Source organism: Seriola dumerili, unplaced genomic scaffold, assembly GCF_002260705.1.
Source record: "Seriola dumerili isolate Sdu_G_001 unplaced genomic scaffold, Sdu_1.0 BDQW01000002.1, whole genome shotgun sequence".
Lineage (NCBI taxonomy): Eukaryota > Metazoa > Chordata > Actinopteri > Carangiformes > Carangidae > Seriola > Seriola dumerili.
Genome location: NW_019174257.1, coordinates 10,696,043 through 10,719,182, shown reverse-complemented (window position 1 = coordinate 10,719,182; position 23,140 = coordinate 10,696,043). Strand labels below are relative to the sequence as shown.

At 40.0% G+C, this 23,140-nt stretch overlaps 1 protein-coding gene across 1 annotated transcript in view; it reads left to right on the top strand.

The window, feature by feature from the left end:
• LOC111217294 (glypican-5-like) overlaps positions 1-23,140 on the top strand; it is a 47,807-nt gene that overhangs the window by 7,439 nt on the left and 17,228 nt on the right. The window contains exons 3-9 of the mRNA XM_022739083.1: positions 539-1,086; positions 2,476-2,658; positions 4,465-4,646; positions 4,827-4,886; positions 5,539-5,661; positions 16,500-16,620; positions 22,561-22,702. Coding sequence (XP_022594804.1) covers positions 539-1,086; positions 2,476-2,658; positions 4,465-4,646; positions 4,827-4,886; positions 5,539-5,661; positions 16,500-16,620; positions 22,561-22,702 — 1,359 coding nt within the window. The remainder of the gene's footprint in view (positions 1-538; positions 1,087-2,475; positions 2,659-4,464; positions 4,647-4,826; positions 4,887-5,538; positions 5,662-16,499; positions 16,621-22,560; positions 22,703-23,140) is intronic.

Sequence of the window (23,140 nt, the reverse complement as noted above, 5' to 3'; positions counted from 1 at the left end):
TAGCTAGTGTTGTCACTAGCAAATATAATGGTGGCACAGGGACGAATTCCATGTGTGATGATTTTGGCTTAAATACTTAACTTGGTTCACAAAACAGTTGTAAAGTTGTGCCTCACTGATAAAACAGTGACAGTCTTCCTTCATGTGTCTCACAGGCACGAGGACACAAAGACAGCGGTTGTTCAAAATATTTTCTTCTTCCCTGTGCTCAGAATTATGAAAAACACCGCTAAATCACTAAATGCTTTGCAAATTAAATTCATAGCAAGCGCCCTAAAGTCGTATTTTGGATTAACCAAGCAAGTTAGCGTACAGGGAAGCTTGGAACGCAAACAGTTCCCAGTCCAGCATGATGATGGGTCATTAGATGGCAGACTGAAGAAACTGGATACCTTTGCCAGCAGTAGATAATTGTGTTAACACTTACATATTCCTTCCATTTATATTCTTGACTAGTTATCACGGATGTTTTTCATGAGCGCACATACGTGGTGCTCATGGTAAAATCCATGTCCCTCTGTCTTCTCTCTTGCTCCAGAGACCTTCGAGTCGCTCGTGTCCTTCACATACAACCTGACCAGCTCTCTGTTCGACAGCGCCTACTCCGCTGTGGCCACCGACTGTCGCCCCCTTGTGCTTCAGCTGTTCGGCGACATCAAACGCCACCTCTCTGGAGACTCTAATTCCTCACTAGACAACACTGTGCGCCGATTCTACAATGATCTCTTCCCTTTGGTTTACCGTCGTCTGCTCAACCCTGGGATTGGCCACATGTCACTCCAGACCTATCCCTCCACCTCCACCACTCACGACGACTGTCTGAGGTTGACGCGGCAGGATGTCAGCCCCTTTGGACCCCACCCTCGCCTCCTGGTCAGCAGCCTGTCCCGTGCGCTCAGGGCAGGCCGAGCGTTGAGCAGACTGCTCAGACTGGCTGGAGAGGTTGTGAATGCGACCGAGAAGGCGACGTTATCCAGAGAGTGTGGGCGAGGGTTAGTGAGGATGCAGTACTGTTCCCACTGCAGAGGGCTGACACTTATACGGCCCTGTACCGGACTATGTGTTAACATCATGAGAGGATGTCTGGTAAGTGGTTGAATGTTTGTGAACTCAGAGTTTGGATATATGTATTGTTTTGCAAGCCTCAGCCTCATTACCTCATCAGAATCTACTTTTAAAGGAATTGTCTTTTTGAGAGAGAGGGAGATAAGACGTTTGATGTCACTCTGAAGTCTGTGTGCTAAATATGGAGCCGGAGCTTGGAGTCCATTAGCGTGGCCTAGCATAAAAACTAGAAGCAAGGGAAACATTTATCCTGGCTCTGTCCAAAGTGCATTAACACACCTACCAGTGCCTCAAAATTTTACTTACGTATTATATTTTGTTTATTTAATCCATACACAAAAAGAAATTAAAAAGGACAATTTGTGGTTTTATTAGGTGCTGGAAGAAGTAAGAAGAAGCACATTTCCCAATGTTCAACTATTCCAGTAAATTAACTTGCTCAAGAACTTCCTGACACCTCTAAATTATTTGTAATCTCCTTCCAGATTGAGAGTTTGGAGATTAGCAAAAGGTCATCTAATGTTATTTTTTTCAGGTCAAGTGTGTGTGTATTGCGCTGTGGGATGCTGTTTTAGATGCATGGGAGGTTTCAGGGGGTATTTGTTTCTCTGTGCCTCTGGAGAGGCAAGTAAAAAATTGTTTTAAATCTCCCATCGCTCACATTACTGAATCAGTAAATCACAGCATTTTATCATCAATAAATCATTCCCAAGTTTTAGACTTACAAATAACAAGAGCATTGCCAAGAGAACTGGCAGTGTCTTCCGTGCATCTTACTGGGCTGCCTCGAAATTTGCTGGACAGCTTTAACAGTGCCCACAATGGAGAGACTTCTTTATAGCACAAAACTGGAAGATGGCACTGTTCATCCTGCTTGAAAGTTTCTTGGAAGCAAAGAAAGTGTGATGGAAAAACAACTCCCAACATGGTTATCCTCTTCAGTAGAGAAAAAGAAAGAAAAACACATTAAAGCTTAAAAAAGAGTTAGAAGGACAAGAAGGAACATTCCTACTGTGAAAGGAACAATTTGGTCCATGGGAAATGTGGTCTGTCCTGTCATGAGATGGGAACTGCCAGTCATCTCAAGCATTGGCTAATTTCCCTCCATCAATTTGTTTTTGATTAATGGATTTCGAAATTTGGTATATTAACAAGTGGTGGTTGCAAAAAGGTTCTTGCACACTCCATAGTCTCAGCGATAACAAGAGAACTAAAGGGAAAAATCTAGCACACTGTCCACCAAATGCATCCAAGCTAATTTTACAGCCTTTGAGAAACAAATTTAAACTTGTCTTTATTTTTTTTCTCCCTTTCTTCCTTTCCTGTCCTCCTTCCTCTTTCTTCATTTTTGTAACCATTTCTGCGCCCTTGTATTTCTTCTTCTTTACCTGTTCATTCTGTCCATTCTAGGTGGGTGTATCAGAGCTTGGCGCCCCCTGGGGGAGTCTGGTGGTATTGCTCCAACGGTTAGCCGTCACTTTAGCGACTAGCAGCAACCACAACAGCTTGGAGTTAGCTCTGCTAGCGGTCCGAAACCATGTGAATGATGCCATACTGCACGCTCAGCTGCATGGGCCACGCATTACAGCCACAGTAAGCAGAGGGGATGATGGGATGGAGGGGAAATATCCAAGTGGTTTGCTGTTTACACTCTATACTTGAAATTTTTATATGTAAGAAATTTGGACTCTGGATGTTGATACCAGTCTACTGAAAAAGTAATTGTGGCCCCTGTAAAATACAATTATTAAAGAGCTTAAAAGTAAATCAGGAGCAGTAACAGATTACTGAAACATCCGTACTCATATGCCCCATAATAAAGTCATTTGAATTTTGGACACAGAGTGAAGAAGGCCGTGGGTTTCTTTCAGCCTGGCAGTTGGATCTCCTCACAAAAGCCTTGTACCTAGATGGGCTAAAAACAGCCTCATTCTTCAGAGAATCTGGGGTTCCCCTCAGTCTGTGTGTGTGTGCGAGTGTGTATGTGAGTGTGAATACAGATCCAGTGCCAGACAAAGGCTTTGGTTGGCGGGACAACCGATACCCAGAATGCAGCTTGGTTCTGAGTGATGAGAAAGTTTCTGTGGCTAATCTCCGGACAAACAGACGACACACAAACACATGCATGCACACACTGTTGGAGGAAGAAATAGAGTAGCTGTCCAACTTTGAGAGAACATTGTGGACTTAGTAGAGTAGATTCCTGAGAGGTAAACAAACACACAAGCATAATCACACTGCTAATTGTGGCTAATAAGAAAATACCACTTCATCAAATATTTGATCAAGCTTTTTATTCATTGGAGACATCACCAAAGGCTAAGCCCTAACCTTTTAACAGTTTACAGGCGCTATGTGCAGCATTTAGGGTCAATAAATCATTATACCACAAATTTTGAGATCACAGTAATTTCTGTAAATGAGGAAAAACTGCTCCAACATGTTGGGTTTTGAGAAAAAAAATTGTTTGATTTCCCAACACAATGGGACACTTAACGGCACAAAACAAATTTTGCTCTGTACAGTGGTAAAGTGGTTAGCACTGTCGTCTCACAGCAAGAAGGTTCTTAGCTCAAACCTGCCAGCCGGCTGGGGAGTGTTGTGGACAGGGTCTCCTCCGTGGGTTCAGGGTCAGGTTAACTGGCAACTTGAAATTGCCCGTAGGTGTGAATGTGAGTGTGAATGGTTATTTGTCTCTATGAGTCAGCCCTGTGATAGACTGGCGACCTGTCCAGGATGCACCCTGCCCTCGCCCAATGTCAATTGGCACCAGCCCCTGTAAGGATGAGCGGTTTGGATAATGGCTTGGAAATTAATTAGTTCTATTCATTCATTTCAGGATTAGTTGTTGTAGAGGTACATTTTGACGTCAATATAGAGTTTATTATTTCATTTTAATAGTCTTTTGTGTGGCTGTGGCGGTTAGTCTTGAACCTGTTGGATATTAGCTTTTGTAATGGCCACCCCCTTGCTTTCACTCAGGAATGTGTTACCTGTTGGCTAATTGAACAGTATTAAAATCAATGTGAGCTAAGTAATTGTATTAATAGTGGTGGAAAGTAATTAAGTACATTTAATCGAAATACTGTTCTTAAGTACAATTTGGAGGTAATTGTACTTTACTTGAGTTTTTCTATTTTATGATACTTTATACTTCCACTGCAATATATTTCAGAAGGAAATGATTGTCACGTATAATTCTCACTCTGAAAATAGCTAATGATAGATGCTTGAAACATTCAGCATCTGCCTCTGCAAGGGACAGTGCAAACTTGAGTGAATCTACTTTTTAAAGCGACCAAAAAAACAAACTGAAACCACTGTTACTCCATGTATATCACTACGTGCGACCTCATGAGCCTGTCCAATAAACCACAGTGCAAACTGTCTCCTCCTCAGGTAGAGAAGGTGTGCGGTCCGCAGGCAGCTGGTCCCATGATGACGAATGCAAAACCCTCCACCTACCATATTACAACCTCAGTGACTTCTGCTGCATTACTAACCTCAGAGAGGTCATCTGTCACCTCACCTCCCTCAGTGGGTCCTGTTGCTTATCAGCGTCTGCAGCTGCAGTCCCGCAGGTGAGTTACATCTGAGAATATTCGGGGCCACTGTAGGTGAATTAAATCAGTGAACAGAGAGATAGTGTAGAGGTTTTATTTTAGTTTCAACCTTGAGTCATAGCAGAAGAAAATCAATTCAGATATTTGGCTGTGTGTGTTTATATGTCTGTTTGTGTTTGCACATTTGTATTCCACCAGGTTGTTCCCTCTTAAAGGTTCCAGAGGTGACAAGAGTCGAAGCCTGAAAAAACTGTCTAGGTAAATTCGTCTCAATCAATTGCGCTTTTAATTATTACCACTGGAGTATTACATCCCATGCACTTGTCCATAATCAAGAAGTAAAATGCCAGACATCTAATTACTTGCTAATGTATTTTCATGTATTTCACAACACTTGTTTACTCTGTCCATTTATCAGCCTTCAGTGAAGAGCCCGTGTCAAAGGTGTTCTTCCAATGAGAACATCTAAATATCAGATATCACATATTAGATAACACAGATATTCCCTCTAATAATGGTAGTCACAGACCAAACACTCAACTTTTAATTGCTTTAACTGCATTTCAGTAATACAATCTTTGTGTTTTATGTTTAATGTCTCCCAAAGGATACAGTCATTTTCTAATGTGACTTTGAGAAAATACAACCTGAAATCAGACAACTCATTAAATGAAAACCTTCATATCAGATTTGCATTAATAATTCATTTTCAAAAGTGCTAAGAGCTTCCCTTTTCCCTTCCCCGTGTTGTTTTCAGTAACTTACCAGAGTCTATCAGAAAGCATTTCACAGGTAATTGGACGTGACAAGTCTTAATTGGAACAAATAAAAACTTATGATACATTGATCCTACTCCTCCCTACAACAACCCTGGCAATCAACTGTGCACAACTCTCTGTCTCTCTTTCAGGGAGTTTGAGGGCTCTATACAGCGGTACCAGTGGTTTTTCTCAGAGCTGCCAGAGATGCTTTGTGAGAGTGAGATGGAGGTTGAGCAGCACACATGCTGGAGTGGCCAAGACGTTGCAGAGAGGTATGTGTGTTGCACTGAATGCATTACTTTGTAGCTAAAGAAAATTCCCAGGAAGGACGCACCAAACACCGGGAATGTAGAACAGCTGCTCAGACACAATATGTGGTCCTTGACTGCTACCCGAGGCAAGCATCCATTTCTGGCATTTAATGCTCATAAAGTTCAATACTGGACCAATGATGAAATTGCAAACCCAAATGGAGGGAATGCAGGGCTCCAGACTAACTTTTTACATTGATGATGATGTCATATATAATAATACATCAGTCAGAGGGCCCAAACCAGTTCTTTTACTTTCATACTGTAACTACATTTTGCTGCTAATACTTATTATTATTTTTTTTTTTCTAAGTGGGATTTTTCATGCTGGCCTTTACTTTTTACATTGCTGTATTGGTATATTTAGTTGTTCCACCACTGATCTTACTGGGGACAGGGGAGACAGGTGGTGGGTGGAGCGGTTACCTCTGCCAATGATATTGGGTCTGGGCTGGGTTTTTCGGGGGTGTGGACAGGTGTAAACAGGAACAGCACCATTTTTTCTTGATTGAATAAAAATTCAGTATTTCTCTTCATTTTGAATTACTGGTATGCTTTAAGGTAGGGACATGGCTCGAGGAGTACAGCGCATGCGTGTTTCAAACAAACATAGCTTATTTTTTCCCCACATTCACTGTAGAAGAAAATCAGGGTCAGAACCAATCAGAGGCGAAAAAAACAATTCAATTGATACACATTGAGACAGACCTGCGTAACAGACCAGGCGTACTGGTGCGACCAATGAAAATGTTTAGTCGCACTTCACAGATTTTGAATGGTCGCACTCTACAGCCCTGGAATGTGACATTTCATTGTTTCACTTTACATCCAATATGCTGGAGTACCGGACGAAAGCTTCACTATTCAAATGCTACACTGAATGTGTGTAGGAGCGAGAGAAGAACTTGGAGAGACAGAGTTGTGACGTTGATGTTGGCTTTGGATGCTAGGCCACGTTTGTGCTTAAAGATTTCATCAGCTGTTGGTCTTGGATCAGGCTTGGGCTGAATTCTCAGGCGTGTGCAGTATTGTGGTGGCCCTGTAAAATCCAAGGTGGTGCATGATTAATTATTTACTTCTCTCTTAATTTCTCTCTTACAGTATTTAGCATTGCTCTCTTGTGCTTAAAATTCCACAGACTCTGCAGTATATTACAGCAATATTAATGTACAGTAGGAGGTGTATTTATTCCAATGTACTGATTATGTCCAGATACAGTCTGGGGTTAAGTGCCATCTCAACTCAGCTGCACTTTACTGGTGTAAATCATGTTTTTCTTACTTTAGGTAAGCCTGATATCAATGTCATATCTCCTAAATTGTTGTTGAGAGGTTCACAATCCATTCAGTGTGTTTGTATTTTCTACATTTAACTGAAACAAAACTTTATGAGCATCAAATGCAAGAAATGAGTGCATCACTTAGGTAGTCATCCATGACTGTGTATTCATTTTACTCAGAATAATTTTTACATCAAAAAAAGGGGACAAAAGTGCAGCATATGTGAGTGTGTGTGCATGTGCGTATGTGCATGTTTTTCTGTGTGTGTGTGTGTGTGTGTGTGTGTGGCTCCTAATAGTTGCCAGGGCAGGGGGGTGACAGGGTTGTGAAGGTTAGAGAGTTCATTTCCAGAGTCTTTCTCATGGTGATTACATTGGCAGCTTAAACTGGTAACAAGACAAATGGGTGCACGCGCATGCACACACACGCGCGGACACACACACACACACACACAGACACACACACGCACACACAAACATTAAGTTCCATTTATCTTGGTAGGGAATCGGTTGCTGTGATGGAGAAGGTTTTCCATTAATGGTCTATCAGACATATGAAACCAGCCATGTAGTCTTGCAAGGACATCCTACACAAACACACACAAACACTTTGCTTTGTCACTATCAGTGCTACAGTGAAGGCCAGTAAACCTTGTATTTAATGACTCTGCCATTTTATTGTGTCTGCTGGTATTTTACTGTAAGAAAAGTGGAACAGGACCTCCCTTTAAATATATAACTAAGCTTAAAAGGACCACCGATCATTAATACATTCCATAGTATACATCAATATACAATATGCATTAATAATAAACATTATAATCTACATCAATGTGTATTATTATGTCTTGGAGAAATGCAGATGATTACACCCTCAATGTTGCAACTCTTGTGGTTGAATATGCTCCATCTTACAGTATGGCTGAATGTGACGGACATGTATAACCTTTAAGCAGACACTAGAATTAATTAAAAAAGTCACCAAATTGTGATTATCATAATTGCTACAATGTTGCATAAGCTTTGCAAACAGCTTCAACTGGTATTTTAGTCCCTAAACTTGTCACAGCCAAGACAACCTTCTGGCTGAATACTTTGCCTTAAGTCCAAGAACTGTGCTGCTAAAGTATTTGGATGGAGTTCAACCCCAGAGAAGCAGTTTATCATATTCAGCCAAATCATTGCCACACAGTAGGGATGTTACTGAGAAATGAAGTGTGATTAAGTTCTCATTTTGAAATGTTGGCCATATTTTAAAGATAAATCCATACTTTATTTTTAATTCTGTCTGTCAGTAAGGTGATGTTTGTACACATGAACAAAACTTGAAGTAAAAATTTCAGAAATCCTCAGTCATCTGTGAAGTACGTGGTTTAGGGTGGTGGATTTTTTCTTAGAGGGTTAGAGGAGATGTTGCAATTGGCCTGTGTTGGATTGCAGCCAGTCTGTGCCTCTCTGACCTCTTTACATCTTCTTCTCTCTTGCATCTATCCATCCACCCATTCATTCATTAATTCAGCCATCCATTCATCTCTCCATCCTTCTATTCAGACCCCCATTCATCTCCTCCGCCCTCTGACCCACTTCACTTACAAATGTCTGTGTTGGTGAGAGTGTGTGTATGTGTGAGGTAGAGAAAGAGGCGGCAAAACGCACAGAATGATGAGAAAGTATTATGGAAGGATGATAAAAGAGGGGACAGCAGATTATAAACTTGTCTTTCTTCTGGGTTACGAGCTGGCGTAGTGATGAAGATGGTCACACCTCTGTCTAGGGAAATGAGAGTGCATCGTACAAGATCTCATTTCCTCTGTGGTGCCTAAGTCAAACCTTGAAAGCCTGGAATAATAGAGTGAAAACATTTATTTCTAAAGCCGTCTTAAATAGCATCTTTCAAGAGTTTTACCTAAACTAACTCTAACTAAACCATTTCCTACAGTTTACAAATACAATCTCTGTTCATCATATTTACAATATTAAACAACATGACAATAGACTCTCAGAATACATCTACCAACAAGTAGCCTTGAACAACCTAACAATTTGGAGACCACTGAGAAAATGCTGCTATTAGCTGCCAACACAAACTGAAGGCCCAAGGCCAAATATAAACTAAGGTGATGGGGGGACCAAACTGGCAGCAGACTATCCTCCAATCGCTCCAGGCCATTCCACCTTATCCACCTACACACACACCCACACAGGCGAGACTCTCAAGCACACTCAGCAGAGCACAGAGTAAAATGACGATGGGTCATTATGTTATACAGTACATATAAACTATATTCAGATAAGGCTGTTTTTAGAATAACCATTTAAATTACATCATGTGGCAGGTAGGATGATTTCATTTTGTTAACAAAAAAATCACACAGAGAAATAATCTCATACTGGTACAACTGATCCACATCAAATGGTACAAATGAAAATGAAATTATTCCAGTGTGTGCAATATGTAGTAGAGTGCTGATTATGTATTTGAACTATTGATTGTCTGGCCTGTAAACAAGATACAAGTAGTACAGTACAACAATGTACTGATATTGTGTAACTGGTGTGGAATATTCATAACAGTTGCAGGTAAATGTTTTAAAAGATGTGTCTTATGCATTGACAGGTTAAGCTGTACTTTCTTTGCAGCCATTTAGAACTGTAATAGCTGAGTTTCTCCAATAGAGGGAGGTATCTTATCATCATCCTCAGTAACCAGACAGTCACTCTGCTTTCACCACTGAAGACCTGCCACACCCAATTTTTTGTTGTGTTTTGTGTATTTTCTTAATGCATGAATATTTGTTGTACATAAGCCATAACCACTTCACAGGCAGAGGAAAATTTATATTTTTCAGAGGGGATTATAGGGAGGATAGAGAAGTGTGTGTCTGTGCCTACATGTGTGGTTGCAAACCTGTCCACCATTGGACCTCCCCATTGTTACACACTCACTAACAATGGACCAGTAGCCAACACAGTCAGTGGCAGTGGGAAAATGACACATAGCTCTATATACAAATATATATATGGACTATATGGAGATATACTATATGGACTTCAAAATTCACTGCAGAGCAAATGTCTCACCGTCTTAGACGGTCCGGCTAGACCATCTTGTCACTTTTCAGTACCGAGTCACTGTAGTGTCCAGCTGTTCCAGAAGAAGTAGCGCTGCTCAGAGGGCGTATTATAATCTCTTGTAAACACAACAATGGCTGAAGCTTTTGGCAATACTAGTCACTATACAGCTGTTAATACTAATGTCAGCTATGTAGCAATAGCCAAACTTACAAATGCTCCTGACCAGATGGCTCAAGGAGTCAGAGGCCCATTGATACATTTTGAGGTTAGAGCTACAATCCTTTTGATGCTCACTATATTTTGACATCCAGAGTGCAAAGGAAAGACTCAAAAGCAAAAGAAATGAAGTTCAAGTGTGTCTACTCTAATAGCTCAGGTAAGTTTTGAAATATTAGGCTCAATCCAGGTGCTGCACTTTTGAAGTCCAACACCTAAAGAAAACATTCAAAGGCTCTAACAAATATTGGTCAAGTCTTTATACAACTAGCTCACGATGTTAGGAGTGCTTGGAAGTGTTGAGGATGTGGGTGCGACCCTTAGGCTCACTGAATTTTCAAGTCCCTCATGCAAAAACTCAAATGCTGTAAGACATATAGCTCTGAAGTGTCTGACCAAATGGCTCAGAGTGATAGGAGACTGCTATGAAGTTTTGAGGTTCTGGGTTCAGTTCTCAGTGAACTTTGAAGTCCAACACACAGATGAAAGACTTCTCTAATAAATGGACCTCAAGTGTCTTTGACTATCTATACATTTTTTTTACTTGACTGAAAAGCTCTCAAAGAGAAGCCCAGTGCAATAGCGTGGTTTGTTAGTTTGTGACCGTAAGCTGTAATAAAACACTAGTACTAATGTAGGCAATATTATTATTTGCCTGATACATTAATTGAATTTCAATTCAATTTTTGCCTTTATTGTGATAGACACAGTGAGAGTGAGAAAGGAAAGTTGGGGAGAGAGACGGGGGATGACATAAAAATGGTGTGTGTGTGTGTGTGTGTGTGTGTGTAACTGTGACAGAGCTATGTAAATGTCTCCAGAGGAATGCAGGTAGATGTACAATTGAGGTTGTGATTCTTATAATTACACACCTCTCTTGCATCAGATCACTATCTCAGGTAATTGCATTTTCACTGTGCTTGTACGAGCGTGCATGTGTGTGTGCGTGCAAGTGTGTTTCCGTGCATGCTACAGACGTTCGAAACATTTGGTACAGGGATGAGACACAAGAATCTGTGTGTGTTACCGTTAGCAACCCTGCAGTAACCGAGGGCAACAGCAGAGCAGCATTGTCATTATGGTGGTGGTGATTTATGTCTGTCATTCTCCAGATCTTATTAAGTGTCACTCATAGTCACACCTCTCTGTGTCATCTGCAGCACACTTTCTGCAATATTATCATCTGGTGTCAAACCAACAGCACAGCCCGACTCTGTGTCGTCTGGCCAATAGCTCATTCACAGCTTAGACAGCTTCCAATACATTCAGCAGGACAGCAAATATTGGACATGACAAAATGCTTTAGATGTGCAGATGCTGCTTATACCTTCTCCAGCTGAATGGAAAGCAAAATCCACAGGGTCAGATTTATTACTCAAACTGAAGAAGAAGGTTTGTACATATGCCAATATGCCATTTTTTGTAACTTCAGTAGCCTTCGCACAGAATACCCTTGTTCATCAGCTCTGTCATGTGTTGTATTTTTTTGCACAAAAAAATATTTAAAATTTATTAAAGAGACAAAAGATATGATGACCATTCACTACATTTCTGCTGAACTTTATTTAAAATTTATTTAGAGAGTTGATGAGTGAACCAACATGGATCTTTTCTTCATCCTTCTATTGCAACAATCATTATAGAGCTTAGTACATAAATAATTGATCTGCCATTACATCTTGCATAGTCATAGTCATGGAAATTGGCTGATATGGTCCCTCTGCACTTGCAGTGAAGATTGCCGTGACCTCAAGTCTTGTCCAACCTGTCACTTATCCTCGAAATGCTGATCAATAACAGCTGAAGGCAGCCCTCTCTGAGACCCCATGTCAGTCTTGTTTTCACAGCCAATCATAGCCCCATCTCGGCAGTAAGGGTTAGGGCATCTTAGTTTATATTATTTAATAACTGGTTTAGACAATAAAAACATTGTGCCTGTATAGTCACAGATTTCTCCAAAGCTTTTTGTACATTTGATTCTTTATTTTTAGAGTAACGCATATTTTGGCTGGCTTAGAGCTATTTTATTAGACATCAGTGTGAGATTGTGTAGACGGGTGTTATTTTTCACAGGAATTCATTTTAAGCCCTAACCTTTTCACCATTCAAGCTTTCAGTGCGTAACTGTCAAATGCAAACACTACTATTTTTACTGATAAAAACACTTACACTAGCTATTTGTAAATTTTGCTATTGCTACATAGCCAACATTAGCATTAACAGCTGTTTACACACCAGTCTAGAAGAAATGATGCAAATTCATTATCAAACTTCATTCTTTTACTTGGCAAAAGCAAGGGTTACTTCTCCAGCAGTGGAAAGCAACATCAATGTTAACTCTTGTTTACTTTTATTTTGCTTTCTTTTCTTCTGCTGAAGTTAGCATGCTAAGCAGCTTACCCCAGCAAGCCCACTTTTTCTTACCGAGTCACTCTTGCATCCAGTGTGTGCTGAAGAAGCTCAGAGAGCGTATTATAACCTATTGTAAACACAACTATGACTGAAGCTCTTGGCAAGGCTGGTAAGTAAACAGCTGTTGGTGCTAACATTGGCTATGTTGCTATATCAAAACTATCTCTTTTAATGCAAATACAACAAACATGTTCTCAAGATCCAGATATATTAGCCTACAGTAATTTCTCCACTGCTGGTTTTCATATAGAGAAGGCAACAGAATATAAAACTCTTGATATCTGTCTCGCTGAGAAACTTACATTTGAATATAGAAAAATTTCTTTGTAAGCTGCAACAATAGCCTGGCTTGCAGAAATCTCTGAGATGAAGGAAAAGTACTGTTGAAGTTGTTTGCCTCTTACAATAGCTCCTGATTATAGAGATGTAATTTGTAGACATGCTCCTGCCTTCACCTTTAGGCCCCTAGATACCATTTACCATTAAGCTTTTGGATTCATTACTGGAGATAATTACAATTATCACCACTGCATTTTTCATGATTAAGTTATTTGGTTGTCTTTTACTGAGAAACATAATAACTGTAATAATTTAATTATAAATGTATTGCTGGAAAATTGCCACCTTGCATATATCTTTTAATGCTCTGGAAGAAAACACTGCTTTAGTGTTTGTTTGCTGGTCTTGAAATAATGTGCAAAACCACTTAAAAATCCCAAAATTTCATATTCATTTGAAAGTTCAAAGCCATTGCTAATAATTGCCTCATCCATTCAGGTAATGATTTGACTAATTCTGTTAATTATTTTGTTTTGTTTGTGTCTGACTGTAGACAGGGTGTGGGCAATAAAAGAGCAAGTATGCTCAGCCAATCTTGTATGAATAAAAGTCAAATCAATTGCCTGTCACTCTTGGCTGCATGGTTTGTAATGAAGAAGAGCAAATTCCCAGCTTTCACAACGATAAAAGAAAACATCATATTTGCCAGAACATTTGTTAGGTGCTGACAATCTTGCGTCTGTAGCAAATTCATAAGATGTGTGGTGTTGACACTGATCCCTAAAATCTTTGCTGGAGTCTGAGGAATCTTGGGATTCCCCCAGGGGACACAGTCTGTGGTTTTTAATTGAGCTTTTATTTCTTTTTCCCCATCCTACACCTCCCCCTTTCCTGTCCTTCTCTCCCTCTTCTTTCTCACTCTCATATTTTCCTCTTTCTATTGCCTTGAATTTTATAAATCAGTTCAGGGGGGTCTGCTGAGCCTTTAGCATGTGTGTTAATGCATTTACATATGCACCAGTATCCTGTTATTACGCCCAATACTCTTATCCTTTTTTGTTAGCCATATTCTCCAACTCCAGACATAGAATAAAAGCAGTATTAAATTATTTGTATACACAGGGATGCACTTTATGATCTTTTGCTGGTCACCGGTGCATCTTTGTAATCAATATGAGCAGTTTCCATGGTGATAGTGTTTGAAATGTTGCCTTTTGTTTATGTGCCTTTTGTTTTTGTTTATGTGGCAATACAGAAAAGATCCATGAGATATGGTCTGTCTCATAAAGTAAGATTAGTGTGTTAGACAGCTAACGTTAGGCTTAACCCAGGCTCTCTGGATTTATAAGGGTCTCTCACTTTGTTTTGTGCAGCGTGCCTAACTTTCTCTGGAGCATGTTGGGATCAAAGAATTTGAAAAAAAAAATGTAAACAGTGCACCCACTAACAAATCAACTCAACGATTCAGCTTACACAAAGTGTTTGTTTCTGGAACAAAAATAGAACATAAGAATTTTGATAAAATCCAGATATGATATTCTATCACAGTATTTCCATGAGTGGTTGGTTCAGTGTAGCCTGTTCAAAGGCTTGTCAAGCACTTCAGAACATGGGCTGAATAGAAAATCTTGAGAAGCCTTAAGGTACATGTATATTTCCATTACAGAGAGTCTATAGTGTAACTTCGGACCTTGTCTGTAGCCACCATGGCCGCACTGTAGATGACATGTGCCTTCATGAGAACTGCGATTGGTCACTTAGGCTGTTTGTATGTAAACACAGTAATATATGATATGTAACACAGTACAACCTGATCACGTATGGTACACTGGTCTAGCATTGCATTGGGACTATCAGTTAATGAATATGCAATGCTAATCAAAATAGCTGATTCATGTACACAGTGGTACAGTCCCACAGACCCTGATCATCTGTTCCTTTCCTGTAGTCATGATGTTTTGCATTTACAAGGCAGTTTTTCTCCAGTGCATTGGCAGCAGAAATAACCATTACCGCAATAATGCATCTCATCATGAAATATAAGAGCAAAACTACCCACTTAAGGCTACTGGATATGTTGAATGCGTCAGCAATATAATGTTTTTTTTTTATTTAGTTCTGTTTCTATTCATTATTTGGATTATAGTCATATTCTGTATCCTTTTCACCACTGCTTCATACTATTTTTTGCTTCTCTAGTGACCTGATTTTCCCCATGAGGATCTGTAGTCTCATCCTCTCTTAAATTAAACATGCAGCTCTTGATCTGTTGATGTTGTATGTGATTGGCTGCATATTTAAAATGAACTTGCTCAAAGCTGGACTGGAAAATGTATCTCACGGAGACGGTTCATAAGCACTTCTCTCAGAGCAGTTATCATGGATCGCAATGTCAAATTTAATGAAGCCAAAACACATGAAAGAAGGTGAACTTGAGCATGAACACTTTGACATCAATAAGACCTTTTATTGGGAAAAATTTATGCATGAAAACACAGTGTGTATGAGAATAAAACATAGATTTGTTCAACTTAATTTGAGACTTTATGCATCATGTAGAAGTTTCTGATAGGATCTGATTTCAGACCAGCAGAGTAAGCATGGCTCCAGAGGCTGGGGTTTTCTCCACCTCACTGTCTCTGCAGATTGGTCAAGTCATTATTAGATTTACCCACCATGTCTCTGCTCCCTGGTTCCCACAATCCCATTCCCTTGTTGCCATAGCCAGAGTGTGTTTGTGTTTTCGAGGGTGTGGACTCAGTGGTTAGTGAGCTGGTGGCTGATTGTATTAGTTAGTAAAGCTGGTTTGGAACTTGGAAACTCTGGAAAAATATGACTCATGAACTGTTGTTTCTTCTCTTTTGCTTTTCTCTCACTTCATCTTCTTTTTTGATCCACCCACTCCAACCCCCCACACACACAAAATGATGTGATACTTCAAGCCCACGACAGAAAGAAACATCAGTAAGTGAGATGATCAAGAATCACACTCAGTGATGACTTTAAGTTTCCACTGTCAGGCTTCTCCGCCCAGTTAATCGTTTCGTATGAACTCTTTATATTCAAGTAATTACAGGACAAGTAACAATTGATTCATTTTGCAGCCTTGCTGAAAACCACCAGTAACAGTGACTATCAACAGTAAATCAGTCCTTAATAAAAATCTATGTGACTTTAACAAGATGATTAAGATTATGATAAGTCTGCCAGAAGATGAGCTCATGTCACCATCGTTAAATGTCTCAAATGACTCCTCTTCTCTCATGCCAGAAATAAACAAATTTAACTCTGTGGCTGTGTGTGTGTGTGTGTACGTACTTGCAAACCTATCCAATAGTGGACCCAAACACACACACACACACACACACACAAACACAGTCATAAAATCATGAAACCCAGTCTGAAGACAGTATGAACACACTAGCATGGTGACTGAGAGAAAACTGGGGCAACACACACACACACACACACACACACATACACACACAAAACTGGGGCAGAAAGTACTAAGTCTCTCTTTTGTTCTCCCTTTCTGTAGTTATGCAGGTCGTGTGGTTGGCAGCACTTTAAAAGCCCAGAGGGAGAACCCAGAGATGACCGTCCGTAATACAGATCCTGTCCTGAAGGGGGCGAAACAGAAACTGGAGCAGATAACACAGGTAAAGACACTTAAATGTTTGCACACTATTTAATGCCTTTCTCACTGTTTTTTTTCCCACCAAAACCTTATGATTTCATGCATCAACCAGTCAATCAGTGAGATAATCCATTCCCTCGTTTACGTTCACAGATGTAATATTTAGTTTTTTGCTATGCTCAAGGCAGGGCCTGCAGATAACAATACCGATTGGTCATCCCATCGTTCATCAACACTTTGATCCAGCGCAAGTCATCTTGATTGTTTTAATGTTTAAATTAGATACAGACATTCATGGTCCTCAGTTGATGATTTTTTATTATTTTGGTGATCTCGTGACCTTTCTTCTAATGCCTCAATCTGTTCAGAATTTCACCTTCATTAACACTTTGTCCCATTGGTGCTTCTCTAAAGTGTGATGTAGGCATGATACAAAGATGCTAAAGCTAACTGCAGGTGTCTGGGTTTCTGTGTGTGTGTGTGTGTGTGTGTGTTTGTGTGTGTCCTCATCTTCATCTGGCTCTCAATCATCCGTTATCACCTCTTATGTGAAGTGCTGCTTAATCCAATAAATTTAAATGTCACCACTCTAAACAGATGTAGATAATAACAGGCAGTGATAAATTAATTAATTCACCAATTAAACTCGATTTATGCAGCACTTTCAAAGCTCGGGACAGCTTGCTAATATGGTGGTAAAATTTGCATGGGTGATTCATAAAACCATATGAATATAATACATAAAAATGATACATCAAGGTTATTCATAATGATGATTCATTGTTTGTGCTAAAGACCATGTGGCTTGTGTTCAGGACACTTCAGAGAGAGTCAGACAGGTTGCTAGACAGACAAACAGGAAGGTAAATACATACAAACAAAAATCAACAGAGAAACATGTTGGTATCTTGGCCATTAAAGGAAAAGGCTGATAATGGGGCTGCACAATTAATCAAAATATAATCGAAATGGCAATATGGCCAAGTGCAATATCCAAATTGCAGGAGCTGCAATTTTATTTCAGTGAAAATGAAATGCAAAACGACCATTCCAACTGACATTGCAGTCGCAATAGCTGCCAAAATAATCGCAATATGATTTGTTTTGCATATCGTGCAGCCCTAGCTGATAATGTTCTTTATTTTTGTTATGATTCACAAATTCCATGGAAAGGCCAAAGCCAACAATGCATTTGTCCATTTCTCAATATTTTACAACTTATCCAGCCTGTCTGTGGCCCTTGTAGGTCATGAATATATACAGCACTTTCACTTTTAAAAAAGGCGGTATCATTTCCTGAAACAGCTGGGCACTGTCAATTTTTTGGAAAACGTTACTCAAACAGGAGTAAACAGTGCATTTGCTGTGAACTGTTTTCAGCAGTAGATTTGGTGTGCTAGCAAGAATTTATGGCAGCAGGACACTGTGTGTGGAATCGATTCAAAATAAACTACAGAGCTCATGTTCAGCATAATGAAGCAATGTGTCACCTAGCTCAACGGTGTGGCTCATTTATTTGTTTTTAGAAGTGTTTGGACAACAACAGAGAACTGTGGCACAGAGAAATATTAGGCTTTGCAAACACAGACAGTAAGATAAATTCATTGTTTGTTCTGATCTTTTCATGGGATTTCTTATAATAAATAGAACAGAATCTCACCAGACATATATTTTTAAAGTAACATTTCTTTTAACCAAAACCATTAAACTGTTAAAGACAGAGATCAAGTTTCACAGTAGAAATCAGTTAAACTTGAATAAGGGACACAAATGAAATATTCTGATGTGGCAACACGTTCTGTCAGCGTTGATGCACTAAGTGTCTGTCAAGAAAACCTGATCAATTTTGTTAACGCAAGTGTCGTTGATGGTAATGCAATATTCATGGGAAATCGTTGGACGGAGCATGTTAAGGTTTTTTCTCTTTTTGCTGTTGAAGCTCTTTCTGTGCTTCGTCTAATTTTGGTGGTGAGCCCATTAATCATGTTATATTTACATGGAGGAAATGCCAAGTCAGCATCCCCCACTGCGATATACACAAACACACATCCCACATGCACCATGTAATCATTTATGTGCTGCATGAGATCTGCTTTCTCAGGCCCATTTAATCAGTGTAACCTGTACATATCTTGTTAGCCTAGGATTTGAAAAAAACATTGAATCTTCTAACACGGTCACATGCACACCAACACACGTTCAAACTCTATGAGGATAGGGAAGGTTATATCAATGTCTTCGGACTTGTAATACACACCCACTGGACCGATGATGGTAAAGCTAACAGACCACAACATGAACCAGATAGGAAAGTCAGATACAACACAACTCATCTGCATTGCAAACTATTTTCAGTTCCAAAGGGTTGTGCTTTCCATCTATTTAACAAATTCAGAGAATGCAAGTCTGCACCCAAACAAACCCTGGGTCCTTTTGAACAAGTTTCAATTCACCTTTGGAAATCCGAAGCCTGGGCTGTGCTGCTTTCATGCTAGCTGAACCAGTGCTTTCTCTGTGGGGGAAGCTGTTCATCTGCAGTATAGACATTAATGCTCGCCATTTATTAATTATTATTCATGACTGTCATGTCTGCCATTTACACACTCGCACTGCAGGATGAGAGGAGGAAGAAGATATGTAACAGGACAAAGGAGCATCCTTGGAATTTTAATTATTTAGTTTCGGAGGTCTGTTTTTCTCTCTGTCTTTCCCTCTGTCTCTTCTTATATTTCACTGTCCCAATTTGTATTACATGTTAATTAGACCTGTGCAGCAGTGGGTTGTGTTTCACACAGGCTTTGCCCTCTAATGGGATTCTATTAGTGTAACGACTCGCTTATCCTCGCAATTAAAATTTGTATGTACATGCTGAGCCAATCAGGAAGAGCCTCATCAACCCTGTGAGGGTTGCCCCTGTATAGAAAGGGTCATGGTCTCAGCAGTTCTTATCCACGAGGATGGCTTCGTTAGAAGCCTGTGCAAAACTCTCTCTTAGTCTCGCTCTGCATCCACAGGAATGAAGTTTGTATGGACTGACTATGCAGCACGTAATTTACATCCAGTGACAAGACTGTGTGCCATTACAGGAAGTCAGGGGTTTGGCACGTCTGAATTTCATCATGAAGACCACAGTTTGTGTTTCATTACAAACTTGTAATTAATTTAGGCAGTGCTAAAGGAGCAGTCTGGCATTTTTGGAAATACTTGCTTTCTTGTGGAGAGTTACTGTAGATGTGAAGACACCATTCTCTATCTGATGAGTTTAGCTCACTATAAAACATTGTTATGTTATGTGTCATTGGTATAATTGCCATTCCCTCGCTCAATGTTTTGAATCGATTGTCCTGCCTGTCTTGTATAGAGTTTCAAGAAGAGGTGTTTAAGTTCTCAGCTGCACGGGTTTTCGTATTGCTGTAATATGCAAACAAAAAAATAAGATAAGACCTTAAGTTCCCACCTTAGCTATAAACTGGAAGTTTTTCTCCTGCCATTAATTAGTTAGGACAGGCCAGTCTGGAGCGGCCACCCTTGAATAATTTCATTTAGGCCTATTCATGTAGGCCTATTGGTTTCACTGGAGAGTTTCAATACCACATGGTCCAAGTTCTGTTTAAATTCTAGCCTCTCCACATGGTTAAGAAAACACAGCCTTGGTGGAAACACTGCTGTAATGTATTTTTGTCCTCCCTCAGTCCTCATTTGCAGTACGATGACATGATGGTGAATCACCACACAGAGTCTAGTCTCTCTCCATGTCCCCTCGGACATGCTGTCACATAATAACCTTGGTTCCCCTTGTTTTCATGGCTGCCCCACACCTACTGTACGGTGTAGGCCAGATGTCCCTCCTTATGCATCACCCCAGCATCCATCTAGCCGGGAATTACTCCATAAAAAAATAAGTGGAGTGTATCCCCGGTTGGTATTTTAAGACAGATAAAACAGCAGTCAGTGAAATGTAGGTTCATGTTCTGTTTTTTTTCTCAAATTTCTCAACAGTGAAGTAACAAAACAACAGTTGTTTAGGTTTGGCTAACATGTGCATAAATTAGCAAATAATCTTCAGCTGAATTATCTGTAAATGACTCTGCTTGTTTAACACATATACTTTATATACTATTCTTTAAAAAAAAAAAAGGTTGTAAATATAAAATCCCAGACAGTTGACTTTCAGTTTGGCCTTTGTAAGATTTAATTTGCTGGACAGATTTCTGTTTCTAAGGCAACATAAATCATTAATACAATCAATTACAATCTTTGTGGCATCTCCCTCTCTGTGTATATATAGAAGTGTTATCTTAGGGCAAAATAAAATTACATAAAATGTCAGTACAATACATCTTTTTCCTTTATAAAACTGGTGGCTGTTTGCCTTATCTCTCTCAGCTGGAATTTATATATTACCCAACTTAACTCTCTACAATACACATTCATCATGCTGTGAACCAATTATATGTTGCTGTCGTTGTGTATATGTGAAAACCTAATAAGTCCACAATTTTGGTGTTTTTTTTTTCAAACTTGGACAAAAAGTTTATCTTGTCCTTTTTCTTTTCAGTTTAACAAACCCAGTTAATACCCAATATTTGACTTAAACGTTTTTTTCAATCCCTGAATAGTTTAGCTCTATGAGATATCAGGTTTTCATCCGACATGACAATTATGTAACATGCCAAAGCATCCAAGCTGTGACTTAACTGAGCAGTAAAGCGTATGGGTTCACGCAGAGGCTGTATGACCTCAATTACCCTTGAGTCTGCCCTGTGACCTGTGTGTGTGTGTGTTTGTGTGTGTATGTTTCTCTGTTGGTGCAGCCATGTTATCCGTGGCCACTTGGTGCCTGAAGAGGGAAAAATATTACTGAAAAACATCCCTTATGTGTTTTAGCATTTCTCTGTTATGATTGCTCTAGTATTGTCATGATCAGTAAAGGAATAGTTTGACATTTTAGGAAATAAACTTATTTGCTTTCTTGCTGAGAGTTAGATGAGAAGATCTGTATACTGCTCTCATAAGCCCCTTTTCAGGTCAAAAATCTTGCTAGGACCTGCTAACATTGGGCTTTTGTCGGCAAAGGAAAAGGGTACAATTGGCATTCACTCCTGGGGCAAGTAACTCTGCAGTAGTAGTGGGTATTTATCAGCTCTGGCTCCAATCGGCAGCAATGTAAACAAAACACCCAGGTGAACTCGTTAATTCTAGCCCCTTTTCTCTGCTGTTGACGTCTTTAGAGCACAAACACTGTACACAAACCTGCCAACTGCTCAGCACGGTGCTGGAACAACATGGCTACACTGCACTTGGGCAGAGTGAACTGCAGCCCCAAAATAAGTTTCAAAAACATACAAACACTGATCAAAGTGTCTCACATGGAGGCTTCGACACTTACAGAAGCGCCAACCTGGGGAAGAGACAGGATGGATCGATTTTACCAATTTGCACGGCAGCTAGCAGTTCACTCTTTCTCCCCTGTGTCTGTGTGTGTGTGTGCTCTAAATGCATGTGATGACATTGCTCCCTGTGGTTGTGTCTCTTGGAAGTCACTGCTCTGGGTCAAGAAATAGCCCTGCACATAACTCCCAGTAAAACCATCTTCGACCCCCTCCCCCTAGGTGGGTGGTTTTTTTTTCACCTTTGGACAGAACCAGGGTAGCTGTTTCACCCTGTTTCCAGTCTCATCTAACTCTTGGCAAGAAAGCAAATAAGTTTAGTTACAAAAATGTCACTAGTTCTTTTAAAGTTTTAGTTTAAAGTCACAGCACACTGTCAATCTCTGACCTTTGTCCACCTTACAATCAGCTGTTTGTAATGTTTTTGATCTGTCCTCCTCTGGCGCTCACTTGCTTTCAGATGAATTCCTCAGTGTTATACAAAACATAAACATTTCTGTTTGGTTTTGTTTTTTTAGAAGTGTAGGTATGTGTAATATGTATATACATTTGTATGTGTGTGTTTTATTTAGGAGCTGTTAGTGGAGCTCGGCTGGGCGAGCAAAGCCAGGGGAAGGGTGGAGGAAGAGGAGGGAGGGAGCGCACAGACGGACAGAGGCAGTGGAAATGACTGTGATGATGAAGATGGCTGTGAAGCATCTGGCGAGGAGAACGGTGAGTCACACATGCACACACACACAAACAAGCACACAAAAATAGGAACAAACATTAGCAAACATACACCCTTACATATACACATATGAGATGATGCACACTTGCAAGCATGTCTTTTGCAAATAGACAGTGTGTGTGTGTGTGTGTGTGTCTGTATGTGTGTGTGTGTGTGTGTGTGTGTGTGTGTGTGTGTGTGTGTGTGTGTGTGTGTGTGCACCTCCACATATCTTGTGCCAGCAGGGAAATGCCCACAGGGAGGGATAGTACTGAGAGATGGATTCAACTGTCCTCCCTCTCTCTCTCCCTCTCTCACTTTTTCCATTTCTCTTTCTGCTGGTCTCAGCAGTTTATTTTCCTCCTCGGCCAAGATAAAGGATGCCCCAACAACCAGGTCACCCAAAAAGAGAAACGGAAAAATAAACTGCAATTATTCATTTA